The sequence below is a fragment of the Haliotis rubra genome, unplaced genomic scaffold (assembly GCF_003918875.1).
Source record: "Haliotis rubra isolate DU_JTF1 unplaced genomic scaffold, ASM391887v1 Scf622, whole genome shotgun sequence".
In the NCBI taxonomy this organism is placed as follows: Eukaryota; Metazoa; Mollusca; class Gastropoda; order Lepetellida; family Haliotidae; genus Haliotis; species Haliotis rubra.
In genome coordinates this window covers 101,043-121,503 of record NW_025767327.1, presented here as the reverse complement: position 1 = coordinate 121,503, position 20,461 = coordinate 101,043, and the positions used below count along the sequence as shown (strand labels likewise).

Genomic DNA, 20,461 nt, shown 5'->3' with positions numbered 1-20,461 from the left:
TGTTTTGTTCATGTATCAAGAAATGATACTGTTGTTTTGTTAGATTAGGCTAGACCAATTTTATTTCTTGTTTTATGGATCCGCCTGTCATATTTTTCAAGAATAAGAAGAAAAAAAAGAAGTTAATTTTCCCCGCTCATAAAAAATAAAATCCTTGTTTTTATTGGCCAAAAATGTAAACATGTTTTTAGATTGTTTTTGCCCCACATACACTTCATAACTTGCCTAAAGTAACATACTTTGAATATTTAGAAGGAATATTAGTTTGACTGGTGATTTTATTTTCATTTTTTTTCCCTCATGCATTTAGGTTTTCTGAGGACCAAAATCCGTAAAACAAGAAATAAAATTGGTCTGGCCTTACCATGCTTTAAAGTGGAAAGCTTTACTTTGCAACAATTACATGTGACACAGTTGATGCTCCATATCAGGGCAAGTACTGTTGTAATTGCCACGGTCTGAGGTTGAGTGTGTCAGTCATGACACAGCTACATGTACTTATCACAAACAACTTGTTTGATTGACAGCTCTTGGTGGCTGAAATTGTACGTGTCCAGGCTGTTTGTCATACATGTACAGGAAAATATCGCCCTAATTAATTCTTAGTAGAAAAGTAACCTATCTGCAGCTGCGTCAGTTTGTTAACATTTTTTATTTGTGTAACTTTTTATGTGATGATTTACAGCATTAATGAAATAGCCATGTGTAATGTGATACTTGTTCTTACCACATCCTGGTGTATCTCATCACACTATGTACAGCTTGACATTATTTTGTATTTGTTTACCATATCACCATTATTTATTATAGATCACTCAACATGTTGGTGTGGAAATAAACATAAATTTTGTACATTACGAAATGTGTTTGTGACACTGGTTTGATATAAGACCGCAGTCCAAAGTAGCCCCTTCCAATAGCTAACATTCGGGCATACTGTCTCCCTTAAGTGAGGGGCAGTGGGGTAGTCTAGTGGTTAAAGCATTGGCTCGTCACGCCTAAGACCCGGGTTCAAATCCCCACATGGGTACAACGTGTGAAGCCAATTTCTGGTGTCCCCTGCCGTGATGTTGCTGGAATATTGCTAAAAGCGGCGTAAAGCCAAACTCAGTCAGTCCCTTAAGTGAGTGAGTGAGTGAGTTTAGTTTTACGCCACACTCAGCAACTCCCTTAACAGGATAGTAGGCTTACAATTGTCAAAGTGCTAATATCATGTTGTGGGGCCTAGAGTATGTATCTCAAAAGACTGGATACTTGATAAATTTGACACGTCCTTCATTTCTTAATCCTTCCACTCAGCTTTGGAAGACATGATGAACAGAGCTATTGTTTGTCGAATTTTGTTGAGGTTTGGAATTAATCTCTTCTTCAATGTTAGGTAGTGCATTGTCAGATTCATACCTTTATGACACCATATCCACCAAGGGCTTCACCGTTTGATATCCTTGGGAGAGGATTTTTATTTGAAAGATAATGACTCAAAAAATGACTTATCATGTATTAACACAAGAAACGTTCACTGAACGTTCTCGATGTTTTGAAAACCCTCTACCTCGCAGAGAACATAAATCTGTTTCTAATGACACCTGGCTAAAAAATACCCTCCTCAGACTATAAAATGGTGCTCCCTTGCTCAATGGTAACAGCAAAGATCCTGTTACTTCTGAACCTCTGAGTTAACCAGCAGGTACTGAGCACTAGGCCAAGTAATTCAGATACAGCAGAATGTTGCTGTAATTTTCATGTCATTAAACATCATGGAACATCCTGCATTGACTTACGTTTTGTGATTAACAATCTTCAGAACTAACTACTTATGCTCACGGCGCAGTAGGGTAGTGTGTGGGGCTGTGTATTGGCAAGTAAATTGTATAGCAGTATATTGCGAGTCTGGTACCTGTATTCAGATTCGTATTGCGATATTTTGGGAATTTCAGTTTTTGACAATCAGTGATATGGATTGTACATACAGAGCATATTTTCTACATTCTAAAGCCCTAAAAATATATGTTATGGTTTTAATAACAGAAATCACGTTAGATTTCATTTTGACGGATTTTCTTTTTTAAATATATTTTTTATAAGTAAAGCATGCTGCTTTGTCAATTAATTACAATGGAAAACTTCAGTGTCAATGAAAGTGTGTAGATTTTACCTTCAACCAAAGAAATAATCACAAAACATCATATATTTGTATTACCCAATATACCGGTCTAAGAAAAGACATTGCAATATGTATCGTCTGAAAGGCGTATTGTCATATACTGGTAATACCATGCAGTCTTTGTAGCCTGGGAGTTCAAGTATTTGCAAAATGTGAATCCATTTCTGGTGAATTATTACAAAAGACAAAATGTTGAAATATCACCGCTGCATTTATTTCAATTCAATCACCAAAAAAATCACACATCATTTCTTTTCCCATGACAAGCTTGAAATTACACAAATAAAACATTACAAGGAAGGTACTGTAAACCATTCAGAAGCAGTTCAAGAACACCTCATTTTACAAATGTTAATCTGCCATGGTTGGTAGGTATTGCAACAGAAAGCCTTCCAATAGTGGGTGTTCTTCAACATGTTTTGAGTAGCTGATATAGTTAAAAGTTACACTTCATTCCCAATACAAAAATATTTTATTTACATACTTACACCATGGCAGTCAAGTACCTAGTAATCTACTAGAAATATGGGTTACAAACAAATGACTGAAGTCAAGGAATAGATACATGCCTCCTCATTCAGCATGAACATTGACGAGAGAATTTGATACCAGGAGAACAATTGAGCACCTCTTTATTTCCACAAAACCCAAACTTGAAGTATCCTTTAGAAATATATATACTTCTTGCATGGATTTCAGATAAATAAGAAAAATCTGCCAACACAGTTGCCAGAGCACTGTCTGTTTCTCAAGATTGGTGTAAATATAATATATGATGCGAAAGAAGCCACTGAACAGTTCAAGAAAGGGACAGTTGCAAAACTTAAGAAAATCCTTTTTTCTCTCTGTATTTCAAGTTTATCCCTTTGAAAAATAAACAGTACAATTTTGTCAGAAGATTGGGATAAGCTCTTAGAAAAGACAACTTCATATCGAAATATGGACAACATATCTACTACCTGGGGTATATACAATTCATAATTTTCTTTACCAACTACTGAGTGAAAGATCCATTTTGATTATCAAGAGTTACTTAGTTTTGTTTAAACACTTCCTTTACCTTACTTCTTCCAGCTTGTGGGCAATATTGTTTTGAAATGTGCAGTCAAACATTTCACTAAAACAAGGAAAGCTAAAACTACTTTCTGCTTGCTCAGCACAGTTTAGAAACTGCATGCTACTACTGTGAATGTATAGTAAACCATCACCCTTATTCCATCTCCTGAGGTTGGGTGGTCAAGTAGTGTAGAGCCAGTGTTAGATTAGATCTGGGTTTGAACCCAGATGTTTCAAACTGATTTGCAGCAGGTTATGACAGGAGTGACATTTAACTTCAAAAGCAATTCCACTTCTGCAACACTAATCGACACAATTACAAATACAAATATTCAAATATCTTTGTCTCAAATAATTTATAATTGCTTTCAAACAATATATCCTCAAATCAACCTCGATAGAAGTAAATAAGGGATGACATGAAAGCACAAGTGTTCCTTTATTTTTTTCCAGGTTTCTTCACAAGCTATGCAATACAGAGCTTTTGAAGAAACCTTGGAAAAAAAATAAAGGAACACTTCTCCTTTCATGTGATCCCTTATTTTTGTTCCTCAGTATATTTTCTTGCCTTTTCTTCAACCTCTGAACATTTTGGAAACGAGAAACAAATAAAGTCTACGGTCTAAAAAAGAGATTTCATTAAAGTGTACGCTGCATATAGGACAAGTTAACAGGGGGCATATGACTGCAGCAAATGTGAGACAATTCTGCCGAAACATCACACTTACTGGTGTATGAGAGGACTGACTGAGTTTAGTTTTACGCCGCTTTTAGCAATATTCCAGCAACATCACGCCGGGGGACACCAGAAATGGGCTTCACACATTGTGCCCATGCGGGGATTCGAACCCGGGTCTTCGGCGTGACGAGCCAACGCTTTAACCACTAGGCTACCCCACCGCCCCGGCTGGGGCTCCAGTTATGTATACTTCAAGCACAGCAAGGAAGTTGCCAAAATGTGAGTCATTTTGGAAGCATTAAACAAGTATGTTCAGACGATATACTCCTACAGATACACAATCCACTCAAGCTGCATGTACGCAGGGATTTTATTCTGAGCCTTGTTACACCAAGCCCTCTTTGAGCTACGATAATTGTAAGCCTTAGCTCTAAAATTACTTTGAGCTGGCCTGGCCTCGGGACCCTGAATAGAACTCTACAAGTATCTGACACAGACAGTTCCTTTGTGCTGCAAGATAGAAAGAGGACCCATGGTATTAGTTTAATAATATTATTAATATATTATTATCAACATTGAGCTGAAAGAATTCTAGATGAAGGGAGAAAAGCCCTTATTGTACTCTGTACTCTGAGCTGTCCTCCTCTGCTACACATCTGATAAACACAATACTGTCCAGGATTGTTGCCTTGTTTCCGTCCTATTTTCTCAGTCGTGCTATTCTCCTTAAGACCATTTACATTTCATTAACAGTGTGGTGTGATTTGTCAATACTCCCATGGCACTATACAAGAAATGTCCAACTTTCAAGTGGACCGAGAACACTATATACATGATGTACAGGATGATGTCAAAATAAATCTCTTTATTTACAAATATTCACAGAAAATAACCCATTTAGCATCAACACAATGTTATTATCCAGTACTTACATAAGTTTGTAAAATGGAATCAGAAGTGAAATGAATTATAAGTAAATTACAAACTTTGGAGTTTCACAGAAATTCAGCAATAAACTCCATATATCTCCACATGGACTTGAGATAACCCTCATTACATAGCCTCCGCTCTGGTAGCGTTGGCAATCAAAAGTTTACATGACTCCTGCTGAAGAAGTCCTTGCCCATACTTCATGATCAGGGAGCTTACAGGACAGAAAAACTTATTTTAATACATTGATAGCTTAAGAAGTATAAATGTACTCATTCATTTCACCATTTTAGTTTTAAAAAGTTCTACTTGTGTCAGCCAAACGTCACTACTAAACAAAGACTAAAACCATGTTCCTCCGCTCATGGACAATCACATATATAGTCAGCACTCAATCCTCAGCACTAAACATTCAGCTATTGGCCAGGAACACATTCCCTTCTCACCTGGTGAACAAACTGTCATTGCAAAATGGCGAAAAAGAAAAAGAATTAAAATTATTGAAATATTTTCTTAAAATATCAAACAGTTAAAAAGATGTAATAAAAAGAAAAGTGAATTTGTCTTCAGCAACCTAGTATCATGATAACATCATCAATTTATACACATGCCTACTACCAATACTCCTCCACACAACCCCCCTTCCCCACCCCCTTCAGTCTGCAGTTATCAGTTTGATACAAAAAGTCTAACGTGTGATTATCACACACGTCAGTATGGCATTTCAAAATTATATGAACCTGAAATAAATGCACACATGTGCATAGAGTGACTATTCAGTCAGGAAAATCAAAACAGCTCTTTAAAACATTGCAAAAGGAAAGGCTTAATACAGTCTTGTTTCAGTAACAAATATCTTGAAAATGTCCAGCTTTTGATACGGAGGAGGATGGTAACAGAGCAAACAGAGTTACTTCCCTTAATTGCTGGAACAAAACATGCACGCTTCATAGACCTCATTATATCTTGCTTCCATGACACTTTCCTGCCTCGATGGACTACTGTCTACCATAATACTTCTTCACGTACAAGACCACAGATGGCACACACTGGAGGTCAGATTCCATAATGTTTTAATAAATATTATACCCATGTACAACTAACATGTGCTTCCACACCATCATTTGTCGAATCAAGTAACACAATCCTCCAGCAAATCTTTCAAGACAAGATGTGGTGAAAAGGAAGACTTAATCCCAATTCATTATTAAATATATTTATCGACAAAAAACAAATCCTTGTGATACTTTTCTAATTTGTGACACTTGTCACAAATATTTCGGAAGTTCAGCAAATGATAATGCTTGGCATGCACTCTGTCAATCATTCATCTAAACATTTCTACTGTTATGAGGCAGTGTTCGATGTTGTACTACAATGTTTTAACTACATTGTACATTCAGTAAGGGCCAGTGGTGGGCAGTGGCATGCTATATTAAGACTTGTACTCGAATTAGACAGAATTATCTGGAAAGTGCTAAAAGGAACTTATTCCAGAATCATCAGCCTTTTAAGAGTATTCTGGACTTTTCTTGTATTTTCTCAGTATATAAAGGGAGTTAACTCTTGCCTCTCATCTCACATAACATCTCATGTCACCTGACAACCCGCATTGTTTGTGATGATCATAAACACCCCGCCTAAGCCGAGTTCCTTAGCCGAGCGATGACTATTACCACCACTGTCTTCAATGCTATAATAACAGCTCTTGCAGTTTATCAGATTGACTTAAAACTGCCATAGTGATACCTGTTTTGTGATTTGTAGTGATTCATGAACTAAATTAATTTCATAATATAACTCTTAATTATATCACATTGCTTAGCTCTTTTATGGACAGATTCCCAGTTAAATATTTAGTTTTGCCTCAGGAATCAACACGTAACACTACTCACAAGCAAAGATTCATATATGGAGACCAAGCGCTGATTGTAATACAGAAGAGCAAGGATTCAAGCCCAGTGTCATACATTGTCCATGCTTATGTTTGTACATACACAAGTTCCTCCATCACCTGTAAATACATGGGGCTGATATGTCGTGAAAAAGGTGATATGTGTCTAATTTTATAGTCAGTGAAATGAGGCCTTTTAAAACTCGAGGAAGATAAATGAGCCTAACTTGGAGCATGAAGTTTGTGTCGACTCCCAGGCCTGACACTGCAGTAATGTGTGGGGTCCAATCATTAGTGCAATAGAAGCTGTGCTCATAGGCACTGACTGGTAGCAGTACTTGCTTGAATACGCTGCTGTTTGATGGTAATGAACAACCACAGAGCAAACCAAACATGTGTCTTCATCTGTCACAGAGGAACATTGTACATACAAACCTGCAAAATATTGACAACATAGCACACCATGTACACAGATGGAGTACACCCAGGTCTTTCAGTGTCTCACAAGGAGAATAAACATTATCGCCATTCACTGTAGACATTTCAATCCCCCTTTCAAAAGCTGAAGAACACTAATTGCTGAGGCAACAAAAGAGACTCTGTCAATGTGATCACCAGTTTGCTCATTGTTATCGCCCTTCAAGAAGTACCCTTGCCTGCTGTATCTCTCCGACAGCATATCAGCAATCACAACCTTGCCGACTGTGGAAAACAATTGTCCGGGCTACAATAATCCCAAAGTCCTAGGGCTGTTGTAACAAAACATGAAATACAGACAGCATGTCCATAATAAATAATGGCCACATATCAGCTGATCACTCCCACTCTGTGGTCCCCGGTGGTTTGGGTGTCAGGTCGTACAGGACGCGGGAGATCCCTGGCACTGTGAGTATAGACGTCACCATATCCTCCACAACCTGGGGAGAAAACAGTGAAGGTGAGCAGATCAGTTACACCGAGCAGTGAATGACAGGAAATCGTGTGATCAACAAGTTTATATACAAGCGAGTGAGCGAATGACTGACTTTGGTTTCATGCGGCTTTTCACCTTATTCTAAGTTATATCATGGTGTCAGCCTACTACCTAGGAAACCCTCAATTGACACAGGTCTCCACTTCAACAAATCTGCTGAAACCTATGAGCACCAACATGCTGCTCATAAACCTACAAACATAATTAGGACAAAATGGTATTTAAACCCAAACTAAAAGGTATCCTGTGTGCTCAAGGGACATAACTCTGCATTACACAGAATCTATCTTAACAGATAGCGCTTCAGTGCATTATTCTCTGCAGTACTGTATATATATATTAGACCCAATGGGTGTAATTCTGTATACTACATTCCAGCGACTTCTATTAATTCTTCGCCCAGTACCAACAGACCCTCAACATGGAACAGCTAGTCGACTTCACTTTAGTTTGATGCAAGCAAGCTGTCCATACATTTGTGAATGGAATAATCACTCAAAGGACCATCACCTTTGTTGACAGCTGTTTTCCAGGTGTTGCTGGGATGCCTGTCATAAAATCGTTTGTAATAAATGTCCGTATGACAACCGATCGCTGGCAGGAGGGGTGGTGGGAGGTCAGGTCCCTGTCGAAGTGTAGCGGGGCGATAATAACTGGCATCTGGCTGATAGCCCCGGTCTCCCCGGCGTCGTGTAGAGTCTTGGTTGCTAGGTGATCTACTTGCCGTAATGTGCTCAAAACACCCTCGGTCAAAAATGTTGGCGTGACATCTTCAATAGGGTGTTTGATGGACTCACCAAAGGCATACACAACTCTGAAATGTAGGAAGTCCACATAAGGATTCAGGGCATTGATAAATCTCATTCAGTCATTGGGGTGAGGAGACCCGAAAAATGTGTTCGAAATGCGTGTGTGTATGGACTTATGCCGGCTTCATAAAATGTTGGAACCTGTGACACCTTGCCCTAGCGTGGAACTGGGTACACCTCACAGACACAGCAAACTGAATCAGTTTCGTTATTCCTATTTTTCTCCCTATAATAAAACAAGCCAGGCAGGGTAATAATAAGTCCCACCTTGTAACATGTTTTGGTATGATGCGTCTGGGATAGAACCATCAACCTCTCTCTCTCCTGACAACCAATCAACTCCACCACAGGGGTAGGTCTTAAGCGGCCTTCACGTGGCAAACTAAAGTTTGACAATACATGTTGTCAAACTCAAGTTTGAGAGTGTGAACATTCCAACAATTCGCCACCAACACCAACTCGCGTTTTCACATGTCAAACACATGTTGTCAAACTTTCGTGTCATTTGAGTGCCATGTCATTTGAGCGCCATATCTTTATCTGTGCGGCCATGTGACAATTTCGTTGACTGCGATTGGTCGTTTCTGAACAACATGAGTTTGACAACATTTCACACGTCATCAAACTCAATTTGACAACACCGAAAGTTTGATGGAAAAGTTGGTGATAATAGAGACCGATCCTATTTATCGACAACATGTGTTTGACATGTGAAAACGCGAGTTTGACGACTTTTAAAAGTTTAAGAACATGCGTTGTCAAACTTAAGTTTGTTGTATGAAGGCCACTTTAGAGTGTTACAGAGTAGCTTGGCAACTTCTTACAAGTCAGAACATGATTATTGCATTGGTTTTGCAGTGTTTGCAACATATAGCAACCAGTGTCCCAATCACTTCCTATGAAAATAATCTCTGAATTGGTATTTTTGTCACAGAAGTGTTACAGAAAATGTGCTCAGTTGTCAGCTAGGTTCAGCTACTGATAAGTAGGCAGATTTGTGTTACCCTCTAGGCAGTACGGAGACACATTTGGGGCCCCGTTCTAGCTTGGCTCATCTGTTCAGCCTGTGGCAGATTCATGGGTCTTAGCAGAGCTCATCTATTAATACTGTGGCAGATTCGTGGTGTCATCTTAGCAAAGCTCACCTATTAATACTGTGGCAGATTCGTGGTGTCATCTTAGCAAAGCTCACCTATTAATACTGTGGCAGATTCGTGGTGTCATCTTAGCAAAGCTCACCTATTAATACTGTGGCAGATTCAGTCATTAGCAAAGTGGTGTCATCTTAGCAGAGCTCATCTATTAATACTGTGGCAGATTCGTGTTGTCATCTTAGCAAAGCTCACCTATTAATACTGTGGCAGATTCGTGGTGTCATTTTAGCAGAGCTCATCTATTAATACTGTGGCAGATTCGTGGTATCATCTTGGCAGAGCTCACCTATTAATACTGTGGCAGATTCGTGGTGTCATCTTAGCAGAGCTCACCTATTAATACTGTGGCAGATTCGTGGTGTCATCTTAGCAGAGCTCACCTATTAATACTGTGGCAGATTCGTGGTATCATCTTGGCAAGGCTCATTAAGTCCGCCCACTCTGGCTGCGAGTCTGAAGAAATGGCTGCCACGTAGCTGTAGGTCCGACTGTCTCCCTGCACAAAATGTATTCATGAGAAGACAAACATCTCACTGACTGAAATGTGTTCATGACGAGTATAGCATGTCCCTAAAGTACTGACAGAGGCGTTACCTGTACTCCAAACAAACAAGTACTGACAGAGGATCTATTCTAACCCTGGTCCTACCAAGGTAATATGGCGTTACCTGTACTCCAAACAAACAAGTACTGACAGAGGACCTATTCTAACCCTGGTCCTACCAAGGTAATATGGCGTTACCTGTACTCCAAACAAACAAGTACTGACAGAGGACCTATTCTAACCCTGGTCCTACTAAGGTAATATGGCGTTACCTGTACTCCAAACAAACAAGTACTGACAGAGGACCTATTATAACCCTGGTCCTGCTAAGGTAATATGGCGTTACCTGTACTCCAAACAAACAAGTACTGACAGAGGACCTATTCTAACCCTGGTCCTACCGAAGGTAATATGGCGTTACCTGTACTCCAAACAAACAAGTACTGACAGAGGACCTATTCTAACCCTGGTCCTACCAAGGTAATATGGCGTTACCTGTACTCCAAACAAACAAGTACTGACAGAGGACCTATTCTAACCCTGGTCCTCCTAAGGTAATATGTAATAAGTTACCTGTACTCCAAACAAACAAGTACTGACAGAGGACCTATTATAACCCTGGTCCTACTAAGGTAATATGGCTGCTACCTGTACTCCCAAACAAACAAGTACTGACAGAGGACCTATTATAACCCTGGTCCTACTAAGGTAATATGGTATGTTACCTGTACTCCAAACAAACAAGTACTGACAGAGGACCTATTCTAACCCTGGTCCTACCGAGGTAATATGGCGCTACCTGTACTCCAAACAAACAAGTACTGACAGAGGACCTATTCTAACCCTGGTCCTACTAAGGTAATATACCTGTACTAAGTTACCTGTACTCCAAACAAACAAGTACTGACAGAGGATCTATTCTAACCCTGGTCCTACTAAGGTAATATGGCGTTACCTGTACTCCAAACAAACAAGTACTGACAGAGGACCTATTCTAACCCTGGTCCTACCGAGGTAATATGGCGTTACCTGTACTCCAAACAAACAAGTACTGACAGAGGACCTATTCTAACCCTGGTCCTACCAAGGTAATATGGCGTTACCTGTACTCCAAACAAACAAGTACTGACAGAGGACCTATTCTAACCCTGGTCCTACTAAGGTAATATGGCGTTACCTGTACTCCAAACAAACAAGTACTGACAGAGGACCTATTCTAACCCTGGTCCTACCAAGGTAATATGGCGTTACCTGTACTCCAAATAAACAAGTACTGACAGAGGACCTATTCTAACCCTAATACTGACAAGGTGATGTGATGTTACCTGTACTCCGACGGTCTTGATTGGCAAGAGTGTGGCTGTCAGCTGGAACTTGGACGTGATCTCCTCGAGCCGATCCTGCTCTTGTTGCACCATGCAGGTCTTTACCTTGTTCAGGAGGGAGTGGGGCTGCACACACAACAACATCATAGTTTCACTAGTCATCAAACACTGCACAAAGTAATCATCTAACAATCTCAGAGTGAGGGAGTATGGTTTTACGCCGCTTTTGGCAATATTCCAGCAATATCATGGTGGAGGACACCAGAAGTGTACTTCACACATTGTACCCATGTGGGGAAATCAAACCCGGGTCTTACGCGTGAAGTGCGGACACTTTTACCACTAGGCTACCTCACAGCCCCACCGTCATAGAATAAGTAACCGACTTAACAAGTTGACTGCCACCCAAGTATACTCATAGTATCAATGTCTGGCCGAATTTGCCACTACAAGTTATCTCGTAGCTATATCAGTGGTATTGTATAACAAGTTTCACATGTTGGCAAAACAGCACAAGAAGCAATTGTCTCCTGGCGGTAACAAAGAACGCCAGGAGACGTTTGTTGTTTGTGCCTTTTTTGCCAACATGTGAAACTTGTTTTAAAATACCACTGATATAGCTACGAGATAACTCATAGTGGCAAACTCGGCCAGACATTGATACTAGAATATACTCGTGATAGGCAGTCAATGTTAAGAAGAGACGAGCCAGTGTTTGATATTTTGTAACTTTTCCACTCTATTCTATTAACAGTCTCACACAACATGCACAGGATGCAGTATATATCACTCACTGTCTTTAGTGCAGTGGCAAAGTCCACGATGATCTTCAGCAGGATATTGGTTTCAGCGAAGTCTTTCTCCATGTAGGGCTCATCCGCACATATCACTCGGATAGCCAGCCCTGGACCTGGAACACCACAAAGAGGATCTGTTTTACACTGTGTTTAGAACGACTCAAGCAATATCATGGTAGGGACGCCCGAAATGGAAATGACATTTCAATACATGTCATGCATATGGTGTGGCATAATAGCAATCTACTAAAACTGCACTTGAAAGAAGTGTTTGCCACTGATATGGCAATGTCCCCCGCTGCTAAAGAACGGAATATTTATAACATATTTAATACTTTTTATTTTTGGTCACATACAAGATGCCTGAAATGACTAGTGTCTGCATAATCACCCAATGTAGACTGTCAACATAATTGAAAACATTGGTTGCAATGTTTTATGAGATATCACGTTTACATAAGTTTGAAAAGTGGTCAAAGTGTCTTGGTGACCTGGAAGGTCAAGGTCACCCAAATCAACTGGTGTCTGAATAATCCCCCCAATGTAAGGTGGTCACCAAATTTGAAGACATTGGGTACAACAGTCCATGAGATTTCGCATTAACAAGAGTTGAAAAGTAGTCAAAGTGTCGTGGCGACCTTGAAGATAAGGTCAAGGTCACCCAAATCAACTGGTGTCTGCGTAACCCCCAATGTAGGCTGTCACCAAATTTGAAGATATTGGATACATCAGTGCATGAGATATCGTGTTAACAAGAATCGGGACGTATGTACGGACGGACGGCGCTGAATACATAGTCCCACGTTCCGCGTTGCGGCGGGTAACAATAAGTGCAAGTGTACAATGATATGCAGGAGTGTTGACATGTATGGCAGGGTGACTCACCAGGAAACGGATGTCTGTTGACCAGTTCCTCCGGCAACCCAAGGTCTCGACCAATCTTTCGGACCTCGTCTTTGTGAAAATCTTTTAAAGGCTCCACTACTCTACCCTGGAATGTAAGAAACACAGTCACTAATCAGCAACTGATGAGATACACAACATCTAAACAAATCCTCCATGGACCACTTGTTAGTTTGTTGCCTAACATCCCCATACAGTAATATTCAAGCCAAGCGACAGGTGATTGTAAATGAGTCTGGATCAGACAAACCAGGAATTATTATTTGCTATGACTGACTCACTGAGTTTGGTTTTACGCCGCTTTTAGCAATATTCCAGCAACATCACGGAGGGGAACACCAGAAATAGGCTTCACACATTGTACCCATGTGGGGATTCGAACCCGGGTCTTCGGCGTGACGAGCCAACGCTTTAACCACTAGGCTACCCCACCGCCCCTTATTTGCTATGAAGCCAGCTCACACATTTTGTACAATGTCATACCATCAACCAAATCACAAATCACAAAGTCTGGTCAACACCTGCCTGAGAAGGGCAGTGGGTTAGCCAGTGGTTAAAGCGATAGCTCGTCGATTCCCGGGTTTGATTCCCCACATGGGTACAATGTGTGAAGCCCATTTCTGGTGTTCCCCGCAGTGATATTGCTAGAATATTTTGAAAAGTTGCCAAAGACCAAACTCACTTGCCTGAGCTCACCACAGAACAAATCTGTTCAAATCTCCAACAAATCACATCTACATTGAGCAAGCCAAAGGGTACCTGTTTCCTGAGTTCACGAACTAGATCGGTATCATTGTGGTGTGTCTTGATGGCGTCAGCTTTCCCACTCGCCAGCTCGGAGGCACTCTCAATCAGGTCTGGACGTAATGTACCTGAATAAACAAGGGATTATCTAAGACTCCAAAATCAGTGTAGGCAAACTGGTAAAAATATGGAATAATTTCAGTTCTTATTTTCTGAAAAATCAGGTATAAGATTCTTCCTCAAGTGAACCTGCTATAAGTTAAATACAACTCACCACAGCCAAGTCCAACTTTAGTTCTTATTGTAATTAAATAACAAGGGACTTTTACTGACATTTGCTGCAGTCCTAAGATAACAAATAGAGTCTCAATAGCTCCCTGAAATCATACGCTGGATACAGGTGTCTACACCTTTAGGTGTGGAAGATCTAGCAGTAAACACAACGTGTGCACAGACACAGGTAAACAACACCAACGAGAAACAAGGATTCAGTTAGCTCTACAAATACCTGTCATTACATGACATATTTAAAGAATCTTCTCAAAGAACAGCAAAATGCTTACCTTGTCCTAAGAACACTTCTTCAGGCTGTAGTTTCAGTTCCTCTATCACCTCGTTAGCTACCTGCAGAATGACAGGTAAAGCATGTAGCCACATCTAATACACGTCAAAAACTCTCACATCACACAAAATTTTTGCTTGTTGTTTATAGCCACAGTCAGCAAGATTCAAAACATATGACAGTGGTCTGTAAATGTTCAGAGCCTGGACCAGACAATCCAGTGATTGACATCATGAGCATCAATGAATGGGGATCCCCCAGTTGGGATACGATAACATGCATCAACCAAGTCAGAGAGCCCGACACCCAGCACAGCATTATTCTAACCCAGATGTTTTCAGATTTTGGATCAAGAATGGTGAGTGAATGGCTGCTGTATCTTATTATCTGTATCCGAGAGCAACAGCCCCAGGTATGAAAACAAATTCCAGAGCTATGAATTCCATTGACATTTTTCAGTTTAGGCACATTCCAATTGGCTTTGGAATAAATCATTACAGATTTTAACTCTTTCAACACCAGTCAACAAGAAGCTTTCACTGCCATGACACCAAGTTTCCGAGACTCTGTGATGACAGATGATGTTGTAACTGATTATTCAGCCAGCGGTGTTGAATAGGTTAAAACAGAATCTCCCCACAATCCCTGAACAGACCAATTACCACAAAAAACCATATCATATCGTTGGACTATGGTTGGAATAATGCCAATGTGACTTAGAACCCAACTTAACTCAACTGAATGTGATACCTGATCACCATGACAACACCTAGAGGCTGCCCCACAGAACTAACATCGCTGAGTCTGATGCACCACTCGCATACCACCCCCAGAACATACCTTCATGAAGGTATCTCCAATGATTTTCCGCTTCTCTTCGGGGTTGGTCGTGGTGTTGAGGGTGTTTGTGCGACGCTTCCGGGAGTTTGAGTTGTACTTGTCAATCGGCACTGAGGTAGTTCCGTTGTAGAATGTGTGTGCCGAGTGAACCACTGATGAAAAGCAAACATGCAGAGTATAACGCATTATGCTGAAAAAATACAAACAGTTCCTTCTTATTAATCTCCTTGATAAATGGTGGTGGTGAGAGAATCTCTACACCATCTACCTCACAGTTACCTCCCTTACCTCGAACTTTCAGGCCCATTCCACTAAGAGACTCTTCAACTTGTCGACTCTCGTGTTTTCGCATGAAACCATTGTCGATGTGTACAGCAATCACCTGGTCATCCTTCAGAGCCTTGTGGAGGAGCGCGGCACACACAGTGGAGTCCACACCACCACTCAGCAGCATCTACACATGGAGGGACAGAGATTAAACAGGTCACCCCAGAAGAATGCAAAGAACAGTTCAGTAACACTGAACTCTGTCAACTTCATGTGGAAGGAATATACAATGGTATGAGATGTGTTACCACCTCGGTGAAACCTATGACCATCGGTATGGTGCAGACAAACCCCCCCAAAATGACCGTGGGCAACCTGGATTTGAACCTATAGTCACCCGCAGATTGCAGCTCTGCACAGAGAAATACAGCATGCCACTTGCACCACTAACAGCAAGCAGTACAGCAATCAGTACTGAGTGAGTGAGTGAGTGAGAGTTTTATGCCGCTTTTAGTAATATTCCAGCAATATACCGGCAAGGGGACACTATAAATAGGATTCATACATTATGCCCATGTGGGAATTGAACCCGGGTCTTCGGTGTGACGATCAAACGCCTTAACCACTAGGCTACCCCACCAACCCCAATCAATACTGATATAATACAGAAAATACTGTCACCTACCCACACAGCATCAAGAATGAAACTAAAACAGTATCTAATCTGTGCAGACGATCATAAAACAATGTGGACTGTTTTTGTCCTGGGACACTTCACGTACCAGGACTTTCTGTTCTCCAACTGTTTCCTTGATGTAGTCGATACAGGCTTTCTCTCGGCACTTCATGGTGAACGCTCCATGGCACTCCACTACGTTAAACAGGAAGTTACGCAACATCTGTCGGCCATTTTCTGTCAGGTCAACTTCAGGATGGAACTGGACACCATACAGTTTCAGCTTCTCGTTGGCGATACCTTTGTAAATGAAGGAGTCAGCTTGGGTTAGCAAGGCTTTGAACAATATTTCAGTGATATCTTTTGAATCCAGGAAATCTATGACTTGGTAATGGTTTAACATGCATAATTTCGAACATTGAACTATAACAGCTCACCAGCAGTGATGCTCCCCGACCGGGCAATGACCTGAAAGCCTTCTGCTGTTTCAGTGATGCTGTCTCCGTGGGTCAGTAGCACAGACTGCTGCTTGTCAAGGCCCCTACAAACACACACACACACATCAACAATGTGGGCATCAGCAGCATTAACAACGTACACATCAACAACATGGACTCTTCTGAAATATTTCAGTAATATTGTGTGGGCTTTAAACCACCCCCAGAATTTCAGCTGTATACTACATGTTAGCTCATTGTGGAAAGAATGAAACTGACATACACTGATCACTTCACAGAAATCTGTGAACCTAACAGGCTTTGAAACCAGGATCAGCGGATCCTGCCATAACAAAGGGAAACAATTATGAATACTATAAGTTATCACATCGTGTCTCGGGAAATACGGGGTTTTATCAGTCCCGAGTAAGATAATACAACCTTACGAGGGACCGATAAAACCATGTATTTCCAAGACACGATGTGATAACGCATTTATCTAGCCGAATGTTTTTACTAAATCAAAAGAAAACAAATCACATCGAATCGACTTGATTTTATTTATGTGAGATGTGGCAAAACGTTTCCTTGCTGCCATGTTGACACCAGCTGATCGATTGACCTCAATGCAGCGCACGTTACTAAAGGCTTGGTGATGCACGCTTTTCTCACTTCGCGTGGTCACCGAGGCGTGGCGGGATAATCTGACTTTTGTACTCCCTGCTCGCGGATCGTGAAGGGTGTACATGGTATTTTATCAGACTCACGTGAACCAATCAAAACTCGACATTCTGACATGAGGCTGGATAATGAATTATAGTGACTCATCGCCTTGGAAGCATCCTCACAACACTTCTCTGAAAACCTTTTATTAGTAAAATTATGGTACATCAGCATATTCATATTCACCTCAAGGTGACAGTGACAAGAGCCACAGTTTCAAGACTTACTTGAACAAAAGGCACTTTGATTCAACCGTGATGTCAAACTGTCCATCCTCTCGAACATCTGTTTTGGTAACCTTCCCTTTAAATTCCTTATTCAACATCTGAAACAACAACGTAACAATGGATGAATCAATAATCAATCTGAACAGATTTGGATAGTAATCACTACCATGGGTAATTCATGCAACCTGTCTGCCTTCACACACAAAACTGCACATCTAGTCTCATGGTCTGGACTGGGTAGAGTCAGTGAAGCATTCACAGAATAACTGTTACCATCGTCTTCTACAGCGACATTAATGCAGTCTGATGACAGCAAAAGGGGCTCAACAGATGACTTATATACCAAACTAAATGAGTTGGGATTATGAATATTTATAATGAAATTTTTCAATAGTGTGCTTAGTCTTTATATTTAAATTTATAATGAGTGACTGAGTATGGTATTACGACTTTTAGCATGAGGCCAGCAATAATGGTGGGGGACACCAGAAACAGTGAACAAAAATGTAATTTTCTGACTAAAATTGATATTTTATACTTATCCTGACTCATGCTAAATGCTTGTCTCCTTCTTCCTGCGAATGATAGTGGAACACTTGAAATCCCTTGAAGTTCCCTTCTAAAAAGCGGACGTAAAATCATCACTCACCCACGAGTAGTCTCCCTTGCCTCCTTTGGCGCCCTTTTCGGGGTCACATGACCAGCCATGTTTGTCACTCTCTCCGTGATGCACGCCCGACACACTGATTAACAGGGAAATCCAGAGTGCCCTGAGAGGGGAGGTTGGGAGGGCTGACCTCATGAGTCAGGATAAGTATAAAATATCAATTTTAGTCAGAAAATTACATATTTTTCCTTATCCTGACTCATGCTAAATGCTTGCAGAATCCGTCGGAATCGGTGGTGGGTCAGGCCACTTCCTGGATTCACTGGCTGTTGATTTACGTCCTGTATTACCCGCCATGGGAACTTATGACGGCACTGCTGATGATTCTGTTCTTCCAACTTCCCTCTGATGAGTCTGATTTGTCAGATTTCTTCCGAAACTTCTGACATTTTCGTGTTGATTTTAGATATACTAATGTTCCATTAGTTATCTCTTGCAACTCCATCTCTTGATGCGCGCATCAAGTGGAGATACGACCCTTCTTATGTACGAATAAGTCCTATACCAGTACAGGGTCTATCACTCATGCTAGCCTGTCCTAGACATGTGCATGGACTTGCTCTCCATTTGCTCTCCAAAGCGTTGGTTTTCACAAGTCACGTGATAAAAGGGTAAGATTTTTTCTCAGCTCCTTTGTGGAACCGTTAGTTGTTGTGCTACAACAAGTGGCCCAAATTGGTGAATGCCTGAGACGTCTTCGGTGGCAATGTCTCCGAGGTAGTGGTTGGCAAACACCATGTCCGATTTCCAAAAGCAGCCCTCCATTATTGTTGTAATCGAGCAGTTTCCATGCAAAGCAAGTGCAGACGCCAAGGCTCTGACTTCGTGGGGATTGGAGGCTCGTGGAGGCTCAAGTCCTGCTGCTTTGTAGGCCCTTAGTATGATGGCTCTCATCCAAATCGATATCGTTGTCCGTGAGACTTCCGTGGGCGTCTCAGTGGATAAGGGGATGAATAGGCGCTTGAATTTTCGTGTCCTTGTTTTTGTCCTTTGTTGGTAGACTTTCAATGCTCTGACAGGGCATAAGGATAAATCCTGTGTATCCTGTGGCCCAAGGACTGTAGAAAGTGCTGGGATGTGGAACTGTCTGTCAGGCTGGCCGGGCAGTTGGTTCTTGGCAATAAAGTCCCATCTCAGTCCTAGATGTACGATGTCACGATGTCTTGATTCAAATCGTGTTCATTCAAAGTCCAGAGCATGTATTTCTGACATCCGAGCTGCTGTTGCTAGGGCGATCAGATCAGCGTTTTGTGTGTCAGTAGTTCAAAGGATGTCCATTCTAGAGGCTTATCGGCGTCACTGGTGAGATGTTGTAGAACTACGTTGAGATCCTAGGCAGGAGCCTTAAATTTCTTTTGTTGGTCTTCCATCTTGAACGAGCATAGTAGTGCCAGTACCTCTGGTACCTTGGTCAGCTTGACACCCGTCTTCATGGTGATAACTGTGCTGAGAGCAGCCAGGTACTTTGAGAGTGTTGAACCTTTTAAGTGTCTCGTCTGTCGCAAATGACACAAGTATTCCGCCACTTGAGGATGGGTTGCTTTCACCGCCGTAAAGCCTTTCCTTGTTACATACTGTTCAAATCTCTGCCACTTGTCGTCGTACAAGTTGCGAGTTGATCTGCGTAGAGCTAGTGTTACTGCTTTCGCTGCTCTGGCAGAGTTCCCTCTTGTCTTCAGGCAAGCTTTGATACGCTCCACGCGTGTAGCTGGAACAATGCCGGATTCCCATGAGCTTGCTTGGTGTGTGGATGGCCAAGCAGGTTCGACCACTCTGGTAGTTTCAGGGTTGGACTTCCGAGTTCTTGTATGAGGACGGGAAACCATACCCTCGCTGGCCAAAAGGGCGCAACCAAAATCAGTTGCAACGTTGTCGTCTGCTTGATTTTCTGCATTACTTGTGGTAATAGTGCTGGAGGTGGAAACGCATAAGCGTTTAGTCCTTCCCATGAGATGCTTAAAGCATCTGTTGCCCATGCCTGAGGATCCGGAATCGGTGAGACAAATGTTGGTAGTTGTTTGTTGAACTTTGTTGCAAACAGGACTATGAGTGGAGATCCTACTGTCTGTATGACGAACCGGAACACTTCT

The 20,461-nt window shown here is 41.4% G+C and overlaps 1 protein-coding gene across 1 annotated transcript in view; it reads right to left on the bottom strand.

The window, feature by feature from the left end:
• Positions 1 to 4,749: 4,749 nt before the first annotated feature.
• LOC124256271 (GMP synthase [glutamine-hydrolyzing]-like) overlaps positions 4,750 to 20,461 on the bottom strand; it is a 32,355-nt gene continuing 16,643 nt past the window's right edge. Inside the window, exons 5-17 of the mRNA XM_046690240.1 lie at positions 17,705 to 17,802; positions 16,755 to 16,858; positions 16,424 to 16,617; positions 15,663 to 15,828; positions 15,375 to 15,526; positions 14,536 to 14,596; positions 13,988 to 14,100; positions 13,211 to 13,316; positions 12,323 to 12,438; positions 11,529 to 11,654; positions 10,040 to 10,155; positions 8,207 to 8,510; positions 4,750 to 7,640 (exon numbers count right to left, since the gene is read on the bottom strand). Coding sequence (XP_046546196.1) covers positions 7,539 to 7,640; positions 8,207 to 8,510; positions 10,040 to 10,155; positions 11,529 to 11,654; positions 12,323 to 12,438; positions 13,211 to 13,316; positions 13,988 to 14,100; positions 14,536 to 14,596; positions 15,375 to 15,526; positions 15,663 to 15,828; positions 16,424 to 16,617; positions 16,755 to 16,858; positions 17,705 to 17,802 — 1,758 coding nt within the window. The 3' untranslated portion in view covers positions 4,750 to 7,538. The remainder of the gene's footprint in view (positions 7,641 to 8,206; positions 8,511 to 10,039; positions 10,156 to 11,528; positions 11,655 to 12,322; positions 12,439 to 13,210; positions 13,317 to 13,987; positions 14,101 to 14,535; positions 14,597 to 15,374; positions 15,527 to 15,662; positions 15,829 to 16,423; positions 16,618 to 16,754; positions 16,859 to 17,704; positions 17,803 to 20,461) is intronic.